Source organism: Microcaecilia unicolor, chromosome 14, assembly GCF_901765095.1.
Source record: "Microcaecilia unicolor chromosome 14, aMicUni1.1, whole genome shotgun sequence".
NCBI lineage: Eukaryota > Metazoa > Chordata > Amphibia > Gymnophiona > Siphonopidae > Microcaecilia > Microcaecilia unicolor.
This window is the reverse complement of record NC_044044.1, coordinates 49,499,444-49,520,286: the sequence shown is the minus strand read 5'-3', so window position 1 is coordinate 49,520,286 and position 20,843 is coordinate 49,499,444. Positions and strand designations below refer to the sequence as shown.

At 43.0% G+C, this 20,843-nt stretch overlaps 1 protein-coding gene across 1 annotated transcript in view; it reads left to right on the top strand.

The window, feature by feature from the left end:
- The window catches only part of CASQ1 (calsequestrin 1), a 109,027-nt gene extending 92,357 nt beyond the window's left edge, over positions 1 to 16,670 (top strand). Inside the window, 4 exon segments of the mRNA XM_030187108.1 lie at positions 382 to 436; positions 9,996 to 10,096; positions 10,799 to 10,873; positions 15,177 to 16,670. Of these exon segments, the coding sequence (XP_030042968.1) occupies positions 382 to 436; positions 9,996 to 10,096; positions 10,799 to 10,873; positions 15,177 to 15,374 (429 nt within the window). The 3' untranslated portion in view covers positions 15,375 to 16,670.
- The last annotated feature ends 4,173 nt before the right edge of the window (positions 16,671 to 20,843 follow it).

Below are 20,843 nucleotides of genomic sequence, written 5' to 3'. Positions count from 1 at the left end.
CACTAACTGGAAACTCTCTGCCGTGGCCTACCCTTGTGAAAGCAGGAAGTTATGTCAGAAAGGAGCAGGTCGCGGCAGAGAAAAGGTTCAAGTCAGCAACAAACATGGGGGTGGGTCACAGAGGGGGAGTGCAAGACCCGGGGACGGAGGGGAGAGAGGTGTCGTAAATGTGGGGAGGAAGTACTGGGCCTCCAACTGCACAGGGCCCTCCAGCACTGCCCAGTTACCCGAATGGTCAGTCTGCCCCTGCCTTCTTAGAAGGCTTCTTTCTAGCCTCAGTTCATTCAGTTTCACAGTCTGAAATTCTGCTTCGGTTCCTGTCGGGCAGGAGGCTGCTGCCACCACTGACACACTAACTGCAGCTCCTTCTCTTCTCCATAGGAAGATGACATGGATGGAATCCACATTGTAGCTTTTGCAGAAGAGGATGACCCTGGTAATTCCCTTCACCTTTTCATATGTTTCATGACTTCTATAAGCATCTAATAGAGCTTTCTGACTTTTGTGAAGGTTCATGCAGTTGTCCCTGGGACCAGCATTCTGTTGTTACACAGACCTTATTGTTTCAAACCATGACTAGTTTGGCCTTAGAATGAGATGATATATAAGCAGGCGAAATAGTAAATGGAGGCCTCATAATTCTCTGAATCACTTTATTCTCCCAGTCTCATCAAATCAAGCAGGAGGTCAGTGACCCCATTATTGAGAGCAGTTCTACTTCTATGAGATGAAAAAGATCTCCACAGCCAATTTTTTCTCCGTTATCTACTGACAAATGTGTGACTTGGATCTAAGGAATGATGGTAAAGATGGTGTCAGTAAAAGTCAGTGGATGCTAGAGTGAGACTCCTAAAGACATTGCCTAGGGTAGGATAGTACTGTTGGAAATTATAACCACACTAATCTACCTAACATACTCAAGATCATTGGAACAAAAGCTAAACGGAGAGAGACCATCCAAAAGTCAGATTTTCTGGGAAAAGCTTACCATTCACTGAGGTGAAGCACCAAAAGGGTTAGAAAAATCATAAGTACATAAGTAATGCCACACTGGGAAAAGACCAAGGGTCCATCGAGCCCAGCATCCTGTCCACGACAGCGGCCAATCCAGGCCAAGGGCACCTGGCAGCTTCCCAAACGTACAAACATTCTATACATGTTATTCCTGGAATTGTGGATTTTTCCCAAGTCCATTTAGTACTGGTTTATGGACTTGTCCTTTAGGAAACCGTCCAGCCCCTTTTTAAACTCTGCTAAGCTAACCGCCTTCACCACGTTCTCCGGCAATGAATTCCAGAGTTTAATTATGCATTGGGTGAAGAAAAATTTTCTCCGATTTGTTTTAAATTTACTAACATTCATATAACAGTGCTAATGGAGATTACCCTGAGTGTAGTATCTCCATAAGAACATTAGAGTTGCCCTACTGGGTCAGACCAAAGGTCTATCTAGCCCAGTACCCTGTCCAGCTTATTTTCAAAAGAGAAGGGCGGCCATCTTCCGACCCAAGTGCTATGGTAATGGTGTAGAATTGTGGGGAGCGGGTTTTGGGGGGGGGATTTGGGGGGCTCAGCACCCAAGGTAAAGGAGCTATGCACCTGGGAGGTATTTTAATGTTTTTTTTAAGTGCCCCCTAGGGTGCCCGGTTGGTGTCCTGGCATGTGAGGGGGACCAGTGCATTACGAATCCTGGCCCCTCCCATGACCAAAGGGCTTGGATTTGGTCATTTTTTAGATGGCCGGCTTCAGTTTCCATTATCGCTGAAAACCGATGCCGACCATCTCAAATCCACCCAAATCCTAGGCATTTGGCCGGCACCAACTGTATTATCGAAAGAAAAGATGGCCGCCCACCTTTTTCGATAATACGGTCTGTCCCGCCCCTTCGCGCCCCCGTCCTCGGAGATGGGCGTCCCCGTTCGATTATCCCCCTCCATGTCTAACAGTAACTGGTCCAGGTTACAGGTACCTGATAGAGTCCCAAAAAGTAGCAAGATTTAATGCTTCTCAACTGAAGGATAAGCAGTAACATTCCCCGGGTCTACTTTAATAACAGTTTATGGACTTTTCCTCCAGGAATTTGTCCAAACCTTTTAAAAACCCAGCTACATAAACTGCTTTTGATGCTTGTTCCGGCAATGCGTTTCAGAGTTTAACTATATGTTGAGTGAAAAAATATTTTCTCCTATTTGTTTTAAATGAGCCACTATTTAACATCATGGACTGTCCCCTAGTCTTTGTACTTTTTGAAAGAGTAAACAATCAATTTGTATTTATCTGTTCCACTCCATTACAATGTTATAGATCTCTATCATATCTCTCCTTTTTCCACCTCTTCTCCAAGCTGAAGAGCCCTAAATTCTTTATTCTTTTCTCGTGCCCTTAATCATTTTGGTTGCCTTTTTCTGTACCCTTTCGAGTTCCACTATATCTTTTAATTATTATTATTTGAAAATTAAATTTTACATTTCCATAAGAAAATAAAGAACAACAAAAGCCACATTAATAAGGATACAGCAGTTAAATTTGAAATATATACGAAGAAAAAAAAGGAGTTAGACAAAACGTCCAAAACCACTCTTCTTGTCAATTCAACAATACAAGCCTTCCAAGGTACCAACTACTACTCCACTGAAACATTCTTAGCAATCAAAAATCTTTCAAGCTGGCTGAGATCAAAGAAAACATAATGAATGCCATTTACTGTTAACAAACATTTACAGGGAAATTGCAGAAAGAAGGATTCTTCAGTTGTAATCACTCTGGGGTCCTTTTACTAAGCTGCGGGAAAAAGGGCCCTGTGTTAGCAACAGAAGCTGTTTTTCCCACGCACCAGGGCCTCTTTACCGCAGCCAGTAAAATGCCTCCCCAAAATATGGACACGCGGTAAGATGTCCGATTACCGCCGGGTTACCGCCGTGCTAGAAAAAAAATAACACATTTCCAGAGCGCCGGAAATGGCGCACATTCGACTCGGAACTACCGCTGGTGGCCACGTTGGGCTGGCGACAGTTCAGATTTAGTATCGGGCTTACCGCCGCTTTGTAAAAGACCCGCTCTATCATTAAGCTTCAAAAATTCTTTCCTACAAAGTTAAGTTGCTCGCATCTAGCCACAAAACTGAGTGTCCTTCTTTCAAAAATAAGCCTTGAGTATTCTATTTTTTTCCCACTCAGTTGGGAGAGTTACCAGCCTTCTAATTCTATAACATTCCGTGCCCAACTTTATACTTAGCACGCAAAGATGGCGCCCAATTTATAGAATAAGGTCAGTTCAATGGCTGGTGGTTAATTGGCGTTACTTGGCACCAATTGGCAGTTGCGTGTATAACTGACCTTAGTTGCTATTCAAGAAGGTGTGGCCATGGGAGGGGCATGGGTGGGTCAGGGGCATGCCCAGGAATCACATGCACAGGGTATAGAACACTAGGGTTATCCCCAGGATTCTATATATGGCAACTTAAGTTCTACATGGAAATCGAAGCGTATTCTATAACAATGCATGTAACTTAATTGATTAGCTAATCAGCGCTGTTAATTGGATGTTAACAAGCAATTATCAGCACTAATAGGCATTAAGATTTACATGCACAACTCGATAAATGTATTCTGTAATGTGGTGCACCTAAATTCTAAGTTGCATAGATGAAAAGGGGGCGGGGCATGGCCAGGGCATGGGAATTTCTAAAATCTACACACGTTGTTATAGAAATCACCCGCTCTGCGCCTAATTTAGTCATTGGAATTTATGCCAAATAAAACATGGCATAAATGGCCGTGGCTATATTTGGTTGCATGGAGAGGTGCTCGGCATTATTCGTAGTAGTAGTAGTGTATACCATGCCAAAATTTAAGCCCATTCTATAAAATTTAGGCTTACTTTACAGAATACGCTTAGACATATTATGTTTCCATATGGAATTTTCAGATGCCATATATAGAATCTAGCCCTATGTGCCTAACTGCCAACAGTTAGGTGTGACCACTTACACCAGCCTACATGGCATAAGTGCTCATGCCAGGGACGTAGCCAGACTTCGGCAGGAGGAGGGTCCAGAACCCAAGGTGAGGGGCACATTTTAGCCCCCACCCCGGTGCCGCTGACCCCCCCCCCCCCCGCCATTGCCGACCACCGCCACCACCAACTTTGACTCCCCCCCCTGTCGACGACTCTCTTGACCCCCCCCTCCCGCTGCTGCCTACCTTTGCTGGCGGGGGACCCCAACCCCCGCCAGCCGAGTCTTCTTCCGGCGCAAGGCTTCCAGACTCACAAAAACAGAATGAAGCCTTGCAAGGCTTCGTTCTGTTTCTGTGAGTCTGACGTCCTGTATGTACAACGTGCAGGACATCAGACTCAGAAACAGAACGAAGCCTTGCGCCGGCAGAAGAGGACCTCGGCTGGTGGGGGTTGGGGGTCCTCCACCAGCAAAGGTGGCGGGAGGGGGGGAATCGAGAGGGTCGTTGGTAGGGGGTCCAGGGCCAAATCTATGGGGGTCCAGGCCCCCGTGGTCCCACGTAGCTAAGCCACTGGCTCATGCCTAAGGTTTGACACGAAACTGCAAACTTACATTCATATTCTATAATTGCAGTTCCACGCGGAACTTGCCATTATAGAATTGGTGCTCAGTATGCATTATCGCAGTGCCTAAATTTCAGCATTGTTTTATTGAATTTAACCCCAAGAGTGTAGCCACTATATGTTTTTTGTGATGTGGTGACCAGAACTGCGTGCAATAGACATGGGTCATATCAACAGAGGCTACCTGCTGAGGTTACCCAACTTATAGGAGATGGCACCACTTGAACCAAGAATTTCCAGAATCTATTGATATAAAGTTGCCCTCCTGAATTCCTGACTCCACAACATACTGTTGATTTGGTTTTTGTTTGGGTAGACTTCCATAGGAAGGGTTGCCATGTTCTCATGTTGATAAATTGTACAAAGCTATGCCATAAAAAGTATTGTTTTCTCATTCATAAGTCCAGTATATGATCTTTAGGGTTAGAAAGAAAGGTTTGCCTTTTTACAGATGACACAAAGGTAGCCAATAGAGTGGATATCCTGGAGGAAGTAGAAAGCATGAGATGAGATCTCCAGAAACTAGAAGAATGGTCAAAGGTGTGGCAGTTAAAATTTAGTTGCATTCATTCAATATACTCTAATATCATTGATGTATACCTGTTATTTATTAAACATCATGTATCCACAATCCCTCATAACAAAATTTGATATTCTGAACCACTCACCAACCATCATTCAAACCTTGTATACCCTATGCATAAGTATATTTTTTATAACTTGCATAAAATATATACTATATACAGTCCAAAAAACCAACATCTTGCTTTCACTTAATCTGTGATGCTGATCTTTTTATCTTATGGCATCATGAAGCAAACCTGCTGTTCAAAAGCTTCACACATAGTCCATAGTCCAATTTGTCACGCTCTGGTGTATTAATCCCACAACATGTCCCAGGTAATATGGGTATAACTCAAAGCAAGAACAATGTTCTGCCCGTGGAAGGCTGTCGAAAAGATACTTGCACAGTAAATCACTTCAGCTGATTGTCTTTACTCATTCTGGTCCTCAATGCGAGACCGCATTTTGTGCTTCCTTTATCAGGAGGAGCCGTATACCAAAGTCTAACACATCATGAGAACAATAAAAACAATCATGAACACATCACTTTATCCATTATATTTCTATAATTGTTTTACCTAATATTCAAACACATACTAGCTGCTTACCATTGAGACTCTATTCCAAAAGCACCGTCCCCAGACGTCATAATACCACCCATGAAGCACCAAGGTTATATACCTGACAGGCTCCACCCTCCTACTGTGACACACCATACGTCACAGCCATTCAACCTCAAGATTAAGACCCCTTGGTGAGACCGTATTCCATTGATAGATACAGCGTTGTTCAATGTTAAACAACTGGTTGCTAACAACGCCGCCTCTGGTAGAACTCTCTATTTGTACCAACACAGCACATCGTAAATCATCGATGTTATGTCCATTGGTGAACCAATGGTTAACCAATGGTGTTTCTTGTTTCAATTCCTAATATTGCTGATGTGTTCTGCTAATCGATTTTTAAGCTTTCTTTTTGTATGTCCAATATAGTAAAGTGAACAAGGGCAAATAATACAATACACCACCCCTTCACTATTACAGGTGGTATTAGCTTTTAAATAGAAAGGTCTACCAGACCCTGGAATAGCAATCCATGTAGTATCCATAGAGTACTTACAATACACACATCTATTACAAGGGGCATAACGCCCTTCAAACCTATTCGGTGATGACCGTTTCAACAATTCTCCCAAATTCGACTTACGGCGGTAGGCGATCTTGGGGCGCTCACTGAACACTGGGTGTACAGACAACACGTGTCAATATTTATGAATTATTTGTCCAACTTGTGGAGCATATTGAGAATATGGAAGCACGCATGCTAAAGGTCTGACCATAGGTGTTTGCACAGGAGAAAGTAACCAGGGTCTATGTGCGTAATGCGCTCGCTTATAAGCCTTTTTCAGAATACGCATAGGGTAGCCCCGCTGTCTGAATCTTTCCATCATATCCAGCGCCTGAATCTTAAAATCCTGGAGAGACGTACACAGTCTCCTAAGCCTCAAAAATTGTTCGACAGGAACACCCTGATGTAATGCTTTATGATGATAACTTGTATAGTGTAACAGGGTGTTCCTGTCGGTGGGCTTCCGATAAATAGAAATAGAAAACTCGCACTTCTCTGTTCTAGTAATTTTTATATCCAGGAATTCAATTTCATGCTGAGCTATACGAGAGGTAAACTTGATATGTGGATCCACAGAATTAAGGGCATCAATAAACCCATGCAATTTACTTTCCGATCCCTGCCACACCAGTATAACATCATCTATGTACCTCTTCCACAGATACTGGGAAGAGTCATGTAAAGACATGCTAATGAGGGTGTGACAGTAGCCCCCATCGCAACCCCTCGCTTCTGAACATAAAATTTTTCCTGAAATGTGAAATAGTTATTACAAATAACCCATTTAAGCAGTTGAAGGAAAGCCAATTTTTTTCTCTATTGACATTGACGTTTGCTCCAAATAGTATTCAGCCACCTGAATGACTTTATCCTGTGGGAGATTTCTATATAGAGCCACAACGTCTAAGCCCACCATAAAGAGATCTTCACTATTGTCACAAATTATATTGAGACATTCTATCATACCTATAAAATCCGAGGAGTCACGGACATAGGACTCTGCTTGACTAACAAAGGGTCTCAGAACCTTATCCACCATTTTAGAAAGGGGTTCTAACACCGAGTCGCGTGTGGAAACAATGGGGCGACCAGGTGGGTCCACTGTGAACTTATGGACCTTCGGAACAAAGTAAATATATGGTATCTTCGGGTTAGGGTGGCATAAATATTTTTGCTCCTTCTTAGTGAATATACCATCCAACACTGCTCTATCAACAAATTCACTGATCTGATTTTTCAAACCTATCGTGGGATCACTTTCTATCTCAATATAATAATCCAATTGTCGAAGCTGCCTCAATCCCTCTGCTATATATTTACTTGTGTCCATAACCACAGTAGACCCACCCTTATCAGCTGTAATGATAGTCAGTTCCAAGTTGTTCGCCAGCTGGTGGATACTGCGACACTGTGGACGGGACAAATTGTCATAGAGGTACCCGCGCTGACATTCTGTTCTGTCAAGTTCTTTTAACACCAGTTTTTGGAAATCCATTATAGATGAATCGGGGGGCCCGGGGGTACCCACTTAGATCTACCGGTGGTACGTTCTGGTATTTGGTCTTCCACTATACCTGGCTGTGGGGGGCCGAAGAATAACCTTAACCGTAAATCCCTGAAGAATCTAAACAAACCTTGTCTGGTTGCAAAAGTGTCATAATTAGTAACCGGGACAAAAGAAAGTCCCTTATTTAAGACTTCCAAATCGTCCTGTGATAGCCTAGATGAAGATATGTTAATTACATTATTGTTTTCTTTGTTTTCTTCGGTTTGACTACAGTTTTGCTTGAATCTGCCTTCACTTTGGCCACCCCCTCTTGCCCTTGTATAGGGAGTCGTAAAAAAGAAGCTGGCAACATATTATCTATTTCTTGAACACTGTTGCCACTTGTTACATTTTGTCTCTGCTTTTGTACTTTGTTCCACTTATTATCCTCCTTAGAAGAGTCCCTGGAGGACAACTTAAAATTAATCCGTCTGCCAACCCCTCTGTGGACACATGATGTTTAATAAATAACAGGTATACCTCAATGATATTGGAGTATATTGAATGAATGCAATTATTGAGTTAATACTCCTATTATAGAATATAACCCTAATCGAGAGATCTTAGTTAAAATTTAGTGCCAAGAAGTGCTGTGTGATGCATTTGGGATGCAGAAATCCAAAGGAGATGTATCAGATAGGAGGAGAGAGATTGTTAGGCTCAAGAGAGGGACCTCAGAGTGATGGTGTCTGAGGATCTCAAGGTGACAAAACAATGCGACAAGGCAGTGGCCATAGCCAGAAGGATGTTAGGCTGCATAGAGAGGGGTATATCCAGCAGATGAAAGGAGGTGTTGATGCCCCTTTACAAGTCATTGATGAGGCTCCAATTGGAGTATTGTGTTCAGTTTTGGAGGCCGTATCTTGCTAAGGATGTAAAAAGACTTGATGTAGTTCAGAGAAAAGTGATGAAAATGGTATGGAGTTTTCACCACAAGACATATGATGAGAGACTTAAGGACCTGAACATGTATACCCTGGAGGAAAGGAAAGACAGGAGTGATATGATACACACATTCAAATATTTGAAAGGTATTAATCTACAAACAAACCTTTTCCAGAGACGGGAAAGTGGTAAAACTAGAGGGCATGAATGGAGGTTGCAGGGGGATTGACTCAGGAATAATGCCCGGAAGTACTTTTTCACAGAGAGGTACCTGGGAATTTGGTAACGGAATTCAAAAATGTGTGGGACAAACACAAAAGAATCCTATATGGAAGGCATGGAACCAAACAAGCTTAGTGGTGATTAGATGGCAACACCAATAATTGGGAAGCAAATCTAGTGCTGGGCAGTCTTCTACAGTCTGTGCCCTGATCATGGCTGGACAGATTTAGCTTCAGTAGCTGGAGAACAAGGCCAGTGCCGGGCAGACCTCTACAGTCTGTGCCCTGATCATGGCTGAACAGATTTGGATGGGCTGGAGTGGGGCTTCAATGGCAACTTCATTAGTTGGAGAACAAAGCCAGTGCCAGGCAGAATTCTATGGTCTATGCCTGGAAAATGGCAAAGACAAACCAAAATCAAGTATACATATGTAGAATCACATCATACCTTATGCTATGGAGTGGAGGAACAGCCTAGTGGTTTTGCAGTGGACTTTGATCCTGGGGAACTGTGTTCAATTCCCACTGCAGCTCCTTATGATTCTGGGCAAGTCACTTAACCCTCCATCAGTGGCGTTCCTTGGGGGGCTGACACCTGGGGCGGATCGCCGATGCGCCCCGCCCCCTGGTGCAGCGCTCCCCCCTGGATGCAGCACGACACCCCCTGCGAAAGAACCCCCCCCCCCCAGGTGCACGTTGCTGGGGGGGTGCCGCGCGTGCCTGTCCTCCTTTCGTTCCATGCTTCTTCTCTGCCCCGGAACAGGAAGTAACCTGTTCCGGGGCAAAGAAGAAGCATGGAACGAACGGAGGACAGGCACGCGCGGCACCCCCCCCCCCCCCCAGCGTCGTGCACCCGGGGCGGACCGCACCCACCGCCCTCCATTGCCTGTATGTGTAAATCACTTTGATTGTAACCACAAAAAGGTGGTATATCAAGTTCCACTCCCTTTCCCTATGAGTTTATCTTGTTGGACAGACTGTATATGCTGTCATCTACTATGTTATTATATGCAGTTATTAGCCTAACAGGTGTTTTTGCTGGGTTTTTGATTTATGCTTGTCTTTTGGTCATAGATGGTTATGAGTTCCTGGAGATCATTAAGGAGGTCGCTGAGGACAACACTGACAACCCTGACCTCAGTATCATCTGGATTGATCCTGAAGATTTCCCATTGGTAAGATGGGCCCTTCTGCCTAGTTGTGTTTTGTTAAAATGTTTCCCAAAACACATCCATAAATATGACATTCTCCAGTAAAAATCTGAGTTCTCCATAATTCTGTTTCCAATATTCTAGCCATCTTCTCTTCAAACCTTTGTTCATGTTTATGGTAACTACAAGTCTCCATTGTCTCGGAGAATTAGTAAACAAGCCTTCTCTGAGATTAGCATCATAAATGTTGCTCCACAACGTAGATGATGGGAGATACTTTGGTACCAAATATCAACCATCTTTTAAGGTGTATACTAGTAGAGTCACAGTGTCTCAAAGTTCGTAAGAGAGATGAGTGTTGTTAATGGGGATGTTGAGTGCTCTACTGCCTCCGCCTTGCCCAATAATCAGGCTTGATGCCTTTCCTGGAAGAAAGATGGACCCTCAATTATAACGTTCAATGTCCTATTATTTCAGCACCTTATTTTGATAAAATGAGTCAGCCTATGTTAACAGCCAGTGGTGCTCTCTCTGATTTTTAGTCTTGCATTTCCTACAGTCAGGTCACATTAAGGTAAATGCTGTGAAAAAGTAGACTATTATGACCTGGAGCGAGTTAGTCATGACTTAATATGAATTATCAGCAAAGTGTATTGGCCCAAACTACTCAAAATATAATTGCAGTTGGTTAACTGTAATTTATTTTTATGTTTTTTCCCCTTATAGCTGATTCCTTACTGGGAAGAGACATTTGGCATTGATTTGTCCAAGCCTCATATTGGAATTGTCAATGTCACAGATGTAAGTACTGTCTGTTCATCCTTTATTTCACATCTTTCTCTTTCCTTAATTCTCAGCTTCCACTTCTCTCTCTCTCTCTCTCCCAAGCTGTTCTTTTCCACCTCTCCTTCTCTTCTCCCTGATTTTCCAATTCTCCCCATTTTTTCTCCTCAGTTTTCCCTCTTACCTTTTTTCTCCTTCCTCAGTCCTTCCTGCAGCACTTCTCCCACTCTCTCCTTTTTTTTGACCACACCTTTCTATTTCCGCTGCCTTTTTTCTTTTGTCTTTCCATGTCTTTTTCTTCCCTTTCTAGTGCTCCTGGCTTCTCCCTTTGTATTTCTTTTATTATTGTTATTAGCATTGAAAAAAATTCTATAAAGAAACATCAAAGGAAAGCATTGAGTTTCATACATAAAAAGAAAACTCCTAATACAAAAATTTGCAAAAACTCAATGCACATCAAAGAGACAGCAATTCATGAAAGAACATACATAACTAAAAGAAAATCTAAGGAGTAACAAAACCCACCAAATATTGTTCCCTTTGTCTTTAAGCTCATCGTTTCACATCCCCTAATTTCTCATCTCTCTTTTTTCCCCCACTTTTGACTTTCTATTTTTCACCACCCCCACCTCTTTCACCACCTGATCTTCCTGCCTCCTATTCCATCTCACTCCATTCTCAATAATTTGTACCTATGCTGTCTTCTTGTTTAATCTACTGTCTGCAGGCAGTTTGCTTCCCTTCTACACTTTTAGTCTGCTTGCTGTACAATCGAGGTCCTTAAGATGAAAGCTCTTTCTCGACCAGGCTGTCATTTTACTGCATACCAGATTTCTTCTGCCTCACTCTCCCTCTCTCTCTCCCCCCTCCATTCTCTTGTTTGTCTTTTCATCTTTCTTCACCATCCCTGAGTGAAGAGATCTGCCACCACAGTAAAATGTTCTTTGACCGACACCCAGCAAGTCTCAACCACACACAAATTCTGAATAAAGATGTAGTGCCGGGCACTGCAAGTCCAGCCCTCAAGAAGTTCATTAAATTTCAGCGTGTCTAGATTTTCTGAGGTTGTTAGCTGTGCTTATGAAACAATCTTAAGAAAAGAATCACCATGACAAAACTATTAATTACACAAAATTGACATGTATTGCGATCATCATGCTTCATAACATTGCCCCATTGTCCTGCTCTTCACCAAACACTGAATGCTCAGACATCCCTGAAATGTATTTTGATCTTCAAACCACCTTAAAATGGCACCACTGAGAAGCAATTGAAAGAGTCATGTATGTAATGACAAAAACTCATTTGAAAGTGGGGTCCAAAAGTCCTCGCTGAATCCTAAGTACAAGACATTGTTGATTTAAATCTTGAGTTGATAATGAATGTGACTGTTGGCCAGACTGGATGGACCATTCAGGTCTTTATCTGCCGTCACTTACTATGTTACTATGGACTGCTTTCAAAATTTTAATATCATTTTCATTCCCCTTCTCAAAAATATTTTGTCCAAGCTGACATGGAGGGCAGGATTGAGGCATAGGCAAATTAGGAATATGCCTAGGGTCCAGTTGGATGGGCTAATTCAGCAGTTCCTGACCAGTGTGCTCATTTATGCTGCAAGACTTATCTCAGTAAGTCAGCTGCTTCTCCCAACCGCTGACATTGATCCACCCTGTATGCATTGTCCTTCTGCCAGCAGAACTACTTTCACCCCCTTCCTCTGCTGGCTTTCCTCTATAGTTTTGTGGGACCCATCGGTCCCATGCAGTTCTGACTGCAGAGGAAATATATCAGAGGAGAAGGCAAGAGCAGGTGAGAAGTCCTACCCCCCCCCCCCCCCCCCAATTCCTGCCTGCTGGTGAAGATCAAATAGAGTGTAACAAAGATGATTATTTGACCATGAGGAATGTGGACTGCTTAGGGTTCAACCAAGGGTTACCCCTGACCTGCCCTCATATCTCTTTTTTTTGGTACTAGCCTGGGTTCTTTTCAAATAGAAATCATGCAAGCAGATCTAGGTAGACGTGATGACCTCTGCGTTGCCTGGAAATGTAGAATGGATGAGATATTCAGTATACCAGACTTGTTTTTACAGAGTCGGCAGTACGCTGGCTGTTCAGTATTCAGCCGGGCCTGCTTTGTTTGCGGGTGGTCTGTTCCTTCAGTCCGATTGTTTGACCAGATGAATATTCCAATACCTCTTTTGTAAATGAGAAGCATGCCCATCTATAACAAATGTGTGAATTCTGTTAAATGAGGTGGGAAGGGGGAGAGTTGCGATCTGCAGACCCCCTCCTGCCTCTTTGGCCTTGTAGAGCAGGGGTTCTCAATCCAATCCTTAGGACACACCAAGCCAGATTGTTTTTCAGATATCCACAATGAATATGTATTTGCATGCATTTGCTCCATTGTATACAAATCTCTCATATACATATTCAAGGTGGGTATCCTGAAAACCTGACTGGCTTGGTGTGGCCCTAGGACTGAGCTAAGAAGCAGTATTCCAGAGTGATCAGACTCCACATGGTGTTACACCTCCCATAAGCCTATCTAGGGGTTTGCCCCCATTTTATGATTCTTTCTCCTCCCACCCCTCTATCTCAGGCATTGTAGAGATTATCTTCTGTGTGAGAGCGGCAGACGATGGTTTCCCTTCAAAAGCAGCACATGTGCTTCCCTGAGTCAATCAGCAGGTGTTGCTGTTGTGCAATAGCAAGGATAAGTGCATTCACTCTGCCGCTCCCCAGTACCTCTCCACTCTTGTCTCCCCCTACGTTCCCCCTCGAGTACTCCGTTCTGTAGATAAATCTCTCGTATCCGTCCCTTTCTCCTCTACTGCTAATTCAAGACTCCGTTCCTTTTGTCTCGCTGCACCTCACACCTGGAATAGACTTCCCGAGCCTGTACGTCTAGCCCCGTCTTTAGCTGTTTTCAAATCCAAACTCAAAACCCATCTCTTTACCACTGGTTTTGACTCCTAACTCACTTACTCTGTCCTTTATCCTCACCTCTTTATTCCCTTACCCCCTTAATTGTTCTGTCTGTTTACCTGTCTTATCTAGATTGTAAGCTCTTTGAGCAGGGACTGTCTTCTGTGTATGGTGTACAGCGCTGCTTATGCCTTGTAGCGCTATAGAAATGATAAGTAGATAGATAGATAGATAGATAGATAGATAGATAGATAGATAGATAGATAGATAGATAGATAGATAGATAGATTCTGCCCCAATCAGCATCCTCGGTTCCCATTGGCTTGAGAAATATGACTCAAGTCCAACAGTTTAACTCAGATGTCCCATACAAATGCAAATTGTTAGGGAGAGATAGAGATTAAGTATGTAGTGTTTAATCATGAAGAAGTGGAAACTGTACAAAATTCCAGATACAACTCTGACCATTTTGTTGGGCAGACTGTCAACATTTACTAGGTTACTGAGCCATTTGAGCATCGGGGCCTTAGTGCACTAATTCTTGCATTTTCATTCTGAAAATTGTCTTCATTAAGTAGGTTGAATGAAAGGGTTTATATTTTTGGAGCAACAGTCCCCTCCCCTCAATGCCTAATCTTTCATTAGTTTCTAAGTTTAGCTTAATGCAAAGATTCTCACCCAGTGATCCAGGGTTCTCTCAGGGTTTGAGAGAGTTTCAGATTTCACCAAATCTAACAAAAGCTCATGAAAAATAAAAATAAAAAATAAAACAGAAATAGGCATATTTAACTGTGTACAGAAAAACACTGGTGGTGTGATTTGGGGGGGGGGGAGGGGGGACAAAGTCAAAAGGTTCAAAATTCTTGAGTGTTAATGCTGTCATGCTAGACCATGGACCGATCCCTCCTGTTTTCTATGGCTGTCTCTTTGCATAGAAGTTCATTAGAATACTCATCAATTCTGTTCAAGAACAACACTGTAGCCTTGTCATCACTGCTCCCTCTAAGCTGGGTGAATCCATCACCCGTGTTTTGCAGCACTCTATCTGAAAGATCGAGGCAGACAGTTCTCATCAGATTTTCATGGGATCCACCCAGCTAACATGTTTCACATCCCAAGATGGCTGGAGAATGCCTCACTTGCTTAGAACATAAATGGTGGACTCTTATGCACCTTAAAGGGGACTTTTGCTTATAACAGAGAACTAGTTCTACCACAGGGGTTATTTAAGCTAGAGTTTCTGGAATGCTTTTTGCTCATTTGCTGGTTACCCCCAGCTGGAAGGAAAGTGAAACCGATTCCCAGAATATCTTCTTCCTTTGGAGTATTCAGACATTGAATATATATCTGTAACCTGGGAGTGACCCACTTTTTTTTCCACTTTCTATCAGGCTGACAGTGTCTGGCTGGAAATGGATGATGAAGAGGATCTCCCAACAGTTGACGAGCTAGAAGAATGGATTGAAGATGTACTAGAAGGTGAGATCAATACTGAAGATGACGACGATGATGATGACGACACTGATGACGACGATAGTGATGATGACGACAGTGATGATGATGACGACGATGATGATGATGATGATTAAGACACAATCTTAGCCATTGTTGTTGTTACCATTCTTTGATCATCTCGCCTAGACATACACACAAAGTAATATCGAACTTTAGCTATAACATATTTTTATATGGATCCCATTCAAATTCATCTCCCCTTCTAAATCTGTCCTCAGGTTGACTGCCATTAATATCACCAACACACTCCATGAGCCTTTTTCCCCCCCTATTCTTCATTTAAAAGCAATAAATGGAGAGAAAGATGGTGAAGCAAGGAAAGAAAATAATGGTGACGCTTTCTCATCAAAACATTTGTAGTTGTTCTAAAAAAAAATCTCTGTCTCTTTCCCCAGAATACTTTCCCCTTCCATTGCTATGGAACACCTCTCATATCTTGGGATAAAGGATATGGAATGAGCTATTTACAGAAGAGAATAACATGTCTTGGAGGGCATAAAATGAACTTCCTTTAGAAGTTTTTCACTGCCCTTTTTCAATTCAAAAACACCAACAATTAACTACAATCTTCAAACATGTTCTTTGGAGTCATTAATATAGGGAAAAGAACATGAATTGTGCTATCTTACTAGAAATGTCCATGGACTATGGAGCTCCATCAACCTTGTAGAAGACATGATGTCTTAAGGTGGATGTTTCTTCTTCTCCTTTAATATGTGTTAACTAGGAGAAGGGTGGGAGAAGGAAGGAAAGGCTAGGTCATCCTATTTTTAGGCCACACTCAGAAGCCATAGGCCATTTTATATCTGACCCATTCCATAGTCTTAATAGTGAGGATTAGCCTTCCATAAAGTTGCTTTCCTACCTAGAGTACAAATCCTGAAGGTGTTCATTTCTCATTTTCTATTTCAACGCCTTTTTAATTAAACATCTTTAGCAGTTCCTACTAACGTGTAAATCTAGCCAGACAGGATACTGTGTAGGAAAGCTGCTGGTTTTCTTCTAAGTAACAAATGCACACATTTGATAGAAAATGTCTTTATCAGTGGGGTGTTTTGTTGCTGGTTTTTAAAAAAAAAAACAAATTTGTATATCTTTAAACAGCTTTGTATAGAACGTTATTTATATCGACCAGAGTCAAATGTCATTGCTGGTTTTGTGTCCGATGATGAAGACGTTAAAAAACAAAGCCAAAAAGCACCAAACAAATGAAACAAAAACACAGAGGTAGGCAGCACTTTTTTTTAAATTTTCCACTGGAGATGTCTTAATTGGGTTCTGCCGTGCTTGGTGTGAAAAGCACAGGAAGAGATCCGAGGTCTTAAAATATGTATGGCACAACAACAAAAAAAGTCCCTTTCATAAAAGAATTATGTCTTGTGTGATTTTTGCATTTATATTAAAAGGGGAAGTGTGATAAATTATATAGAGAGATAGATATTGATATAGAAACTGTTTATATACAGTATATAGATAGGTAAATGCATGTACGTATATGTATATATGTGTACATGTATATAGGGGTTGATATTCGATTCCCACTTCAGGCACAGGCAGCTCCTTGTGACTCTGGGCAAGTCACTTAACCGTCCATTGCCCCATGTAAGCCGCATTGAGCCTGCCATGAGTGGGAAAGTGCGGGGTACAAATGTAATAAAATAAAAATAAATAAAATATTCAAAGTGCAGGACATCAGAAACAGAAGGAAGCCTTTTGTGAGAAGAAGAGGACCTCGACTGGCGGGGGTTGGGGTCACCCGCCAGCAAAGGTAGGCAGTGGCGGGTTGGCGGCGGGAAGGGGGGGGGGGTCGAGAGGGTCGTCGTCGTCGGGGGGGGGGGCAAAGTTGGTGGTGGTGGCGGCGGGGTCGGCAAAGGCGGGGGGGGGGGTCGGCAGCACCGCCGGGGAGAGGCTAAAATGTGCCCCCTCACCTCGGACTCTGGACCCCCTCCCGCCAAAGTCTGGCTACACCCCTGGAATACTCTTAGGCCTTTTTCTTTTCAGTGCTGATTTTTTAGACATGATATATAGAATCTAACCCAGTGTGAACTCACTTATATTTCACCCTTAACATCGAGAGAAAATTAAGTTTTAACCGACTCTCCACTCAAAGCCCTTTCTCAGTATAAGGAATGATACTACAGACATCAATGATGAAGGAGCTGACCCTTATAGCACATTGTAGACCCCCCACTCATAGTTTAAATAGTGATCTTGCCTTCATTGGAAGCCAATGTAATTGCCTTAATAAGGGGGGTTACACTATCCCATTTTGAAGCCTGACAGATCAAGCTCACTGCCATATTCTGGAATGTCTGTAAACAACGAACCACTAGCCTTGAACAACCAACATACAACTGATTACAGTTGTCAAGCTGACTCAGAACACGTGCTTGTATTACTAAGGAGCTCATTTTCAAAAGAGAAAAATGTCCAAAAAGTGGCATAAATCGGCATTTGGCCGTTTTTCTCACAAAAACGTCCAAATTGGTATTTTCAAAACCAATTTTTAGCTGTTTTTCTATGAAGTCCATCAGAAGTGCATTCAAATCACAAGGGGAGGTGTCAGGGGCATGTTAAGGGCAGGGTCTGGGCGTTCCTAAAATTTGGATGTTTTTCAGCCATATTAGAACAAAACAAAATCGTCCAGGACTAATACGAAGACGTTTTGAGCTAAACCTGTTTTTATAACGAATAAGGCACAAAAATAACCAGATGACCACTGAAGGGAATCAGGTATGACCTGCCCTTACTCCCCCAGTGGTCACTAACCCCCTCCCACCCCCCAAAAATGTGATTAAAAACATTACTTGTCAGCCTCCATAAGTACATAAGTACATAAGTAATGCCATACTGGGAAAAGACCAAGGGTCCATCGAGCCCAGCATCCTGTCCACGACAGCGGCCAATCCAGGCCAAGGGCACCTGGTGAGCTTCCCAAACATACAAACATTCTATACATGTTATTCCTGGAATTTTGGAGTTTTCCAAGTCCGTTTAGTAGCGGTTAATGGACTTGTCCTTTAGGAAACCGTCTAACCCCCTTTTAAACTCTGCCAAGCTAACCACCTTCACCACTTTCTCCGGCAACGAATTCCAGAGTTTAATTACACGTTGGGTGAAGAAAAATTTTCTCCGATTTGTTTTAAATTTACTACACTGTAGTTTCATCGCATGCCCCCTACTCCTAGTATTTTTGGAAAGCGTGAACAGACGCTTCACATCCACCTGTTCCACTCCACTCATTATTTTATATACCTCTATCATGTCTCCCCTCAGCCGTCTCTTCTCCAAGCTATATAGCCCTAGCCTCCTTAGTCTTTCTTCATAGGGAAGTCGTCCCATCCCCGCTATCATTTTAGTCGCCCTTCGCTGCACTTTTTCCAATTCTACTATATCTTTCTTGAGATGCGGTGTGACCAGAATTGAACACAATACTCAAGGTGCGGTCGCACCATGGAGCGATACAACGGCATTATAACATCCTCACACCTGTTTTCCATACCTTTCCTGATAATACCCAACATTCTATTCGCTTTCTTAGCCACAGCAGCACACTGAGCAGAAGGTTTCAGTGTGTTATCGACGACGACACCCAGATCCCTTTCTTGGTCCATGACTCCATGCCAACCTCAGATGTTATACTCAGGTCCATTAGGTCCCTGGAGTAGTCTAGTGGTGGGTGCAGAGGCCCATACCTCCCCCTACCTGTTCCATTTGTGGAGGAAACTGTGAGCCCTCCAAAACTCACCAGAAGCCCACTGTACCCACATATAGGTGCCCCCTTTTCCCATAAGGGCTATGGTAGTGGTGTACAGTTGGGGGTAGTGGGTGAGCTTTGGGGGGCTCAGAAGACAAGATAAGGGAGGTATGGTGAGATGTGTATCTGGGAGCATTTTATGAAGTCCACTGCAGTGCCCCCTAGGGTGCCCTATTGCTTTCCTGGGATGTCTAGGGGACAAGTCTACTAAAAATGCTGGCTCCTCCTACATCTCAATGGCATGATTTTGTGCATTTTGCACTTGGGCATTTTTATTTTTTTTTAATAGGCCAAATCACAAAACCTTGTTCAAAACAGTATTTTCAGAAAAAAAAAAGAGACATTTTCTTTTTTGGAAATGACCTTCTTTTCTATTCAGATTTTGGAAGTTTTTTGCACAACGTCCAAAGTTGGATTTAGATGTCCTATCGAAAATCCCCCTCCACATCTTTTTTGAGATGCGGTGACCAGAATTGAACCCTGCCACAAATCACTGTGATATCAACTGTGGAGAAGGAGGAGATGGCCTGATCTACCACCATTCTTCTCCCATCATCTCTGATTGGGCAGTGCAGATAGTTTAGAAAAGAGGGGTAGGGGAGGGCCTGAGAGACAGAGCATGACACTGGGATGGGAGTAGGTGGGGGTGAGAGAACAAGGGACTTGGCCTAGGGGGAAGAGAGGGAGAGTGTCAACCTCGAATGGAATGGATGTGTCAAGCAAAGGTTAATTGGGTTGGGGTTGTGACAGATAAAAACCATAACTAAGTAAATCACAACATCTATCCACCTATATCAGACTGTATCTTTCTTTAACTGCCTGACCAATTCCTCTTGTTTTCCAAGACTTCTTTGTAACACCAATTGTATTCTTTACCCTGGAATGGTGATGCCATATCAGGTCTTTGTAAGCCACATTGAGCCTGCAAATAGGTGGGAAAATGTGGGAATACAAGTGCAATAAAATAAATAAAAGGGATGAGTCATGGTGGGGGAAATAAGAGCAGAGAATGAGCTATCAATGGTGGATGAAAGAGACAGAGCATGATGCTGGGATGGGGGTAGGTGGGAGGGGGGTGGGCCTAGGGGGAAGAGAGAGAGAGTGTTAACCTTGGAGAGGAAAAATGGATGGAATGGATGTGTCGAGCAGAGGTCAGTTGGGGGGGGGGGCTGTGAGAAAAAAGGAATGAGTCTCAGTGGGGGAAGAGCAGAGAATGAGCTTTCAGTGGTAGATGAGAGGGGATGAGTCTAGGAAGTTGAGCCTGAAGAAGAACAAGAAGAAAGCCTGAGAATGAGGAGATGCTCCTGGTGGGGGGGGGGGGGGGGGGGGAATAGAGGGTGTAAGCTGGGGAGGAGTGGATGACTGTTGGAGACTGCGATTCTGAATGGATCAGTTTAGGGGACCATGAACCTTTGGATGGATAGCATTGAACCTGCTGTGTGTGGGAAAGCGCGGGCTACAAATGTAATAAATAAATAAATAGTGAGAAAAATAGAGTTAATATAAAGAAAAGGTAGGAAAAAGGAAGAAGTTGAGAAGAGACAAAATAAAGAGAAAAGAAAGGGGAATGGAGCATAGGAAGGTGCGAGCAAACAGAAGGGAAGAGTAGAAGAGGAGGAAGAAAAGGGGCAACTCAGGCATCACATCCTCTCAAACACAGCATCAAACTTACTTACTACTCATGCAACTATACACATACACATGCCCCCAGATCCATTCATTCATCCCCTCTCCACTCACAACCCCACCTACAGCCTTGTAGACATCTCTCAAAAATTCAAAAAAC